Source organism: Chaetodon trifascialis, chromosome 10 (genome assembly GCF_039877785.1).
Source record: "Chaetodon trifascialis isolate fChaTrf1 chromosome 10, fChaTrf1.hap1, whole genome shotgun sequence".
Lineage (NCBI taxonomy): Eukaryota > Metazoa > Chordata > Actinopteri > Chaetodontiformes > Chaetodontidae > Chaetodon > Chaetodon trifascialis.
In genome coordinates this window covers 28,225,737-28,231,736 of record NC_092065.1, presented here as the reverse complement: position 1 = coordinate 28,231,736, position 6,000 = coordinate 28,225,737, and the positions used below count along the sequence as shown (strand labels likewise).

The following is a 6,000-nucleotide window of genomic DNA, read 5'->3' as shown; positions in this document are numbered from 1 at the left end:
TCTCCTCTGTGCTGGGACTGAACCATGGAGCTGTCGGATATCTCTTTCCCCATCCCTGCCGCCGATGACTTCTACGACGACCCCTGCTTCAACACCAGCGACATGCACTTCTTTGAGGACCTGGACCCGCGGCTGGTCCATGTGGGCCTACTGAAGCCGGACGACTCCTCCTCTTCATCCTCACCCTCCCCTTCCTCCTCCTCCTCGTCCTCTCCGTCATCCCTGCTGCACCTCCATCACCACGCCGAGGTGGAGGACGACGAGCACGTCCGCGCCCCCAGCGGGCACCACCAGGCGGGCCGCTGCCTGCTCTGGGCCTGCAAGGCCTGCAAGCGGAAGACCACCAACGCGGACCGGCGGAAGGCGGCCACGCTGCGGGAGCGCCGGCGGCTCAGCAAAGTCAACGACGCCTTCGAGACCCTGAAGCGCTGCACGACAGCCAACCCCAACCAGCGGCTGCCCAAGGTGGAGATCCTGCGCAACGCCATCAGCTACATCGAGTCCCTGCAGGCGCTGCTGCGCGGGGGGCAGGACGACGGCTTCTACCCGGTGCTGGAGCACTACAGCGGGGACTCAGACGCCTCCAGCCCCCGCTCCAACTGCTCCGACGGCATGGTGAGTTCAGGGCCTGACAGGTGTGAAGGAGGGGGGTCAGTGCGGAGGAGACTGTCTGTGCTGCGCTGTTTAGCTTCTGCAGTGCGTCTTTACGCACGGACCGAAGTTTCCACCCAACACTCAGAAAACTTTGTTGTTTCATTAGATTTTTATCCGTTATGTTAGATTTAATCCACGGACTCATGGTTGACAGTCACTGCTGCTCAAATGCTGATTTGAAGATTTCCACGCGTCATGAAACTTGTCTTTAAATTCTTTGTGTCTTTGGTCAAAATGGATTTTTTTCTTTTATTTGCGCGGTTTGTTCTCAGTGATTTTGAATCAGTTACCTCGTCTTGACTTTGTAATTCTGTGATTTAGGCCCGAAAGAAAAATGAAAAAACAAAGTTCAAATGCAAAGTTTCCGTTTCTTCTCGTCATTTCTGTGCGCAGCGGCTGTTACTGCGCGTGAGAACTGAATGTTCGTGTTTAGTCTGATCAGTTCTGTCCTGAATTAATCAAAGGAAAAAGTTCAGTCAGTCGTGATTTTTAAGTTGAACAGCGCGTCATTCGTGGCTGAGCAGAGGAACTGAGACCAAACAAGGTTTTTAGTTTAACGACCTTTTTTTTTTCTTTTCTGTCAGTTAATTTTGTAATCAGTTTATTTGATGACAGAATCTCGTTTTCGTTGATCCGCAGTGATTCAGACATTTCGGGAAAAAGTCCAAAATCTTTAAATTAAAGTTGAAAATAATCTTTATCTGTCATAATTCTGTATTATTCACTGTGTTGTAAATGTTTGCCTCATTTCCATTTTTCGTCCTTTTTTGGGGATATTTTCTGACACATTCAGGCTTCCGATGATAAGCTCAAAGGTTCATGTTCTAACTCCTCTTCCTCCCCGCAGACGGACTTTAACGGGCCGACCTGTCAGTCCAACAGAAGAGGAAGTTATGAAAGCAGCTCTTATTTCTCTGAGACTCCAAACGGTGAGAAACCTGCCAGGACTTTAAGAAAACCGCTGATTATTAGCTGCTAACAGGCCAGTTAGACGGCTCATTAAGGCAGAAATGACTTTATTCACACCTGGAGGTGAAACAAAGACAGCAGGAGAAAACAGACTAATGAGGCCAATAAAACAGTAAAATAAAACATTTCAGGTGTTTGGATGAAACAAACACATTTTAAGAAGACTGATATGAAGAGAAGACTTTACTCAAGTGTTATTTTAATGTTTAATGATGTCAATTGTTAAATTCAGCTTTTGGCACATTTTACTGAAATACATGAAATAAATCCAGAGATAAATGCAGCACTTTTGTAATAATGTTCATATTTTTATTTACAGTAAATCCACAATTTTCTAAATAAAAATCAAACAAATTGATTAAAAAAAACACCAAAACCTCGAAGATGTGAGGCAGAAAATAAGGATGCTTTGTGCTGGACCTTTTTTTTTTTTAGTCTTCTCTGTGGAAACGATCGTGTTTCAGAGATTAATTGTGCTGTTTCTTTGTCCTGCAGGCGGTCTGAAGAGTGACCGGACCTCAGTGGTCTCCAGTCTGGACTGTCTGTCCAGCATCGTGGAGCGGATCTCCACAGACAACAGCAGCCTGCTGCCGGCCGCCGACGGCCCCGGGTCCCCACCAGCGGACCCGGCTGGCGAGGCAGCCGCCCCGGGGCCCGTCCAGATCCCCTCCCCGACCGCCAGCCAAGACCCCAGCCTGATCTATCAAGTCCTATAGACCCTCACAGCCGGGACTTTACCACCCTGTCACGCCGTCCAGCCAAACATCACAGATCCACACACTGAAGCTGAAGTACGGAAGCTCATTCCTGCCAAAAACAAAACAATCAATATGAAAGAAGCTTTTTACTGAACGCTCCGTTTTCATCATTGGATGGATTTGATGTTTTATATCAAATTTTATAGATTTTTATAGGTTCAGAGCAAAATCTATGCACGGATGAAGACCATGTGGTACAGCTGAAAGCCCTGGAAACCTTGAGTTTATATATAGTTTATTATTACAATTTCTATCTTAATCTTAATTCAGTCTTAATTCTATCGCTTTAAAATAAGCAATAAAAAATAAAAAGTGCATCAGAGACAAATAATAATTGTACTAAATCATAATTAGCAGATAGAAAGTCAGAATTACAGGACGGTAATCATGAATGAAAAGTCGATTTCCAGACATTTAATTAATCTTCCTGGCAGGAATGATCTTCCATATTTCACCCCCAGATTCCCTTTCCTGCTGTTAGAATAAGAGGAGTAAACTTTAGATCTAGATAAAACCACGTGAATGCTGGGAAATGTGGTTTTTGCGACATTGAAGAGGTTTACTGACGAATAGAGATCAGTTCAGTTCTTGCTGTATTTTTATTTTAAGTTATGGAAAATATTTTAAGGCTCAGCTGAGTCGTTCAGATGGATTTTTCTTCCTTTCGGTGTTTTATTTGATTTGATGAAGGACGGAGGCCGACACAACTCATCCATTTACATTCCTCCACTTTCGTCCATCTGAAGTCCTAAACGAGAACTGCAGTAATCCTGCGATATTTCAGAAAGACGCCAATAAAGAAGTAATCAATAACAGCTCAGCCACACACACAAATACAACTGTGGAAGTATCGTAGCGACCTGGTTCAGACCTCCTTCCTGTCCAAGTCAAACTGAAAAAAATCATTTGCCGTTTTCATTCACTGCAGCGGAGGACCACTTTTATCTTTCTGTACATATGATGTAAATAAGAGCCGATTGTTCCAACTGAAAGTATTAATTATGTATTTAATGTTTCTGTCTGTACGTGCTTTTGTTTGTTGTGAAAATGTTAAACTTTATATTTATACATCTGAAAACTGAGTGAGTCTAATGGAAATAAATGAACCTGCTTATTTATACATAAAAACACGACTCTGCCTTTTCATTTCTTTTATTTTCGGTGTAAAAATTACTCAGAACTTATTTCATTTGATTTAATTTGCTCTTTAGGCCTGTGGACAATTAATATCTTTTATTCAGGGTAATGGGAACACGAAGAAATATTTAATATTCAGCAAAAATAAAAAATGCAAAAACCTTTTAAATACAAAGTTAATTTTAATTGAATGTGAGACGTTTAATTATTGGAAACTTTCTAAACATTTAATTATTAACAGCAGCTATCCATTCTTCAAACTCATAAACCCGTCTGCTTTTAATCAACATCAGAATTGTTAAATTCTGCATATTAATTGAATTTTTCCATATGTTTGCTTTTAAAAACAGCTGCACAAATGAAGCGTGTTATGTGAGTTTAAACCTTCATTTAAACTGAATGAAGGAACTGAGCTGGTTAATTTTAATATTATTTCATTTAATGTTTTGATAATCGTCGCATTAAATCTTAATCAAACACCTTCAGCTTTTACATCTTTTTCTCTTTAAACACTGTGGATGTAAAAGTCTGATTTTCATTAAACAAGCTGCTGAATACGCAGAACATTCAGCCGCCTCAAAGAGCAGCAGCGCCATCGTGTGTTTGCTCAGAGGAACTGCAGGTTTTGTGCACAGCGTCTGTCAAAGCTTCTGTTCTGATGAAAGCTGAATGTGAACACAGTTTCACAATATGTTCACATATGATCCTGTTTATTCAACACCAGGCTCTTATCTAATCACACTTCTCATGTTTTTACTGACTCTGAAACTTGTGTTAAGGATTTATTAAACTCAGCTCACACGAATATCTTTAGGATCATAAATATTAGTTAAACTAATTTTTAGAGAGTTTTCTTTGGTTAGTATTAGTTAGGTCTCTTTTATATTTAGTTAAACTCTCATTTATAGAGAGTTTTCTTTGGTTAGTATTAGTTAGGTCTCTTTTATATTTAGTTAAACTCTCATTTTAGGAGAGTTCTCTTTTGGTTTTGATTATTTCCCGATTCTGGAAGGTAAGTTATAATTTAAACCGGAGCGTTTAAATTGTTTCGTGTTAGTAACTGTGTGTGTGGTAGTGACAACATGTCGTCCGATTTGCAACAGTTTTTGGCCAGTCCCTTGTTGGAAATTGGAAATTTCAAATTGGACGGCTGCCGCAAAGATGATCTGGCGCAAGTTGCGAATTAATTTAGTCTCTCGATCCAGAAACAGATTCTGAAAAGGGAGCTTAAAGCTCTTGTTCTAGATAAACTGGTAGAGCTGGAGATGATCGGGGTGCCGGCGGAAGATGCTCCTCCCGGTGCTCAAACAGTCTCAGTAGCAGAGACTGGAACGGCTGAGCGGCCGCAAATGCCGTTAACGCTGTCTCGGTATGAACCGCTGTCTGTTAGTACTGACTCCAGAGCGGAGGCGAAGCTGGACGTATGGCTTGCATGTCGCCAGATGGAAGCTCAGGAAAAGGCACAGGAGAGGCAGCTCCAGCTGGAGATAAAACGGCTGGAAATCGAGGCGGACAAAGCCGCGCAGCTACGCCAGCTAGAGCTTGAGGCTCACTCCTAGCGAGCTGGGTTGTAACAAAAATTGGTGGCCCGTCCGGGATATATGTTAAAAGATTCCCGGACAAGTTGGACTGCTGCCGCAAAGATGATCTGGCTCAAATTGCGGGTGGAGTTAGAGATCCTCTTGGTGCTGGCTCAACCAGAGCCAGCGATGCTGGAGAGTGATCCTACCGGTGCTCCAACAGTCTCAGTAGCAGAGACTGGAACGGCTGAGCGGCCGCAAACTCTGTTCACGCTGCCTCGGTATGAACCGCTGTCTATTAGTACTGACTCCAGAGTGGAGGCGAAGCTGAACGTACGGCTTGCATGTCGCCAGATGGAAGCTCAGGAAAAGACACAGGAGAGGCAGTTCCAGCTGGAGATAAAACACTGGAAATGGAGGCTGACAAAGCCGTGCGGCTACGCCAGCTAGAGCTCGAGGCTCCTAGACACGCCGCTGCGCCGAGAGCATCCGCTGCTGCCTTATGTCTCCTTCTTCTACCACTTCGTAGAAACTATTTGATATTTGTAAGCACATTGCTGTAGTTTCTGTGTTTCGAGAGACTGAAGTTGATTCATCCTTTGCAGCCTTCAAACGCATCGCTACCACATTGCAGTGGCCACGAGAGGTGTGGTCTCTCCTGTTGCTCGTAACATGAGTGAAGTCCCACTGAGCAAAGTCTTTGAAGCGTTGGCTTGTGAACTGTCGGGCATTGTCTGATATCAGTGTGATGTCGTCAACTATGATTGCACAGGGATATCCGGTGAAAATCTGCTCCATAGAACGCTGGAACACTTCACTGGCAGAGTTGAGTCTGAATGGCATGCTCAAAAATCTATATGACCAAATGGCATACTAAATGTTGTGAACATCGAAGATCTGTGGTCGAGTGAGATTTGCCAGAAAGAGCTCTTTGCATCTAAGACTGAAAACACTGTGGAACT

General features: G+C 43.3%; 1 protein-coding gene across 1 annotated transcript; it reads left to right on the top strand.

The window, feature by feature from the left end:
- On the top strand, nt 1-3,130 carry myod1 (myogenic differentiation 1). The gene is made up of 3 exons (XM_070972809.1): nt 1-615; nt 1,502-1,583; nt 2,119-3,130. Exons 1-3 carry the CDS (start codon nt 25-27, stop codon nt 2,337-2,339), a joined length of 894 nt encoding a protein of 297 aa, XP_070828910.1. The 5' UTR covers nt 1-24; the 3' UTR covers nt 2,340-3,130.
- Nucleotides 3,131-6,000: the final 2,870 nt, after the last annotated feature.

What these genes read in the sequence shown, in the direction of transcription:
- myod1 (XM_070972809.1), top strand. Translation starts at nt 25, where the DNA reads ATGGAGCTGTCGGATATCTCTTTCCCCATCCCTGCCGCCGATGACTTC. An exon ending in CCAACTGCTCCGACGGCATG is followed by an intron (nt 616 to 1,501) that starts GTGAGTTCAGGG and finishes TCCTCCCCGCAG; the next exon opens with ACGGACTTTAACGGGCCGAC. An exon ending in TTTCTCTGAGACTCCAAACG is followed by an intron (nt 1,584 to 2,118) that starts GTGAGAAACCTG and finishes TTTGTCCTGCAG; the next exon opens with GCGGTCTGAAGAGTGACCGG.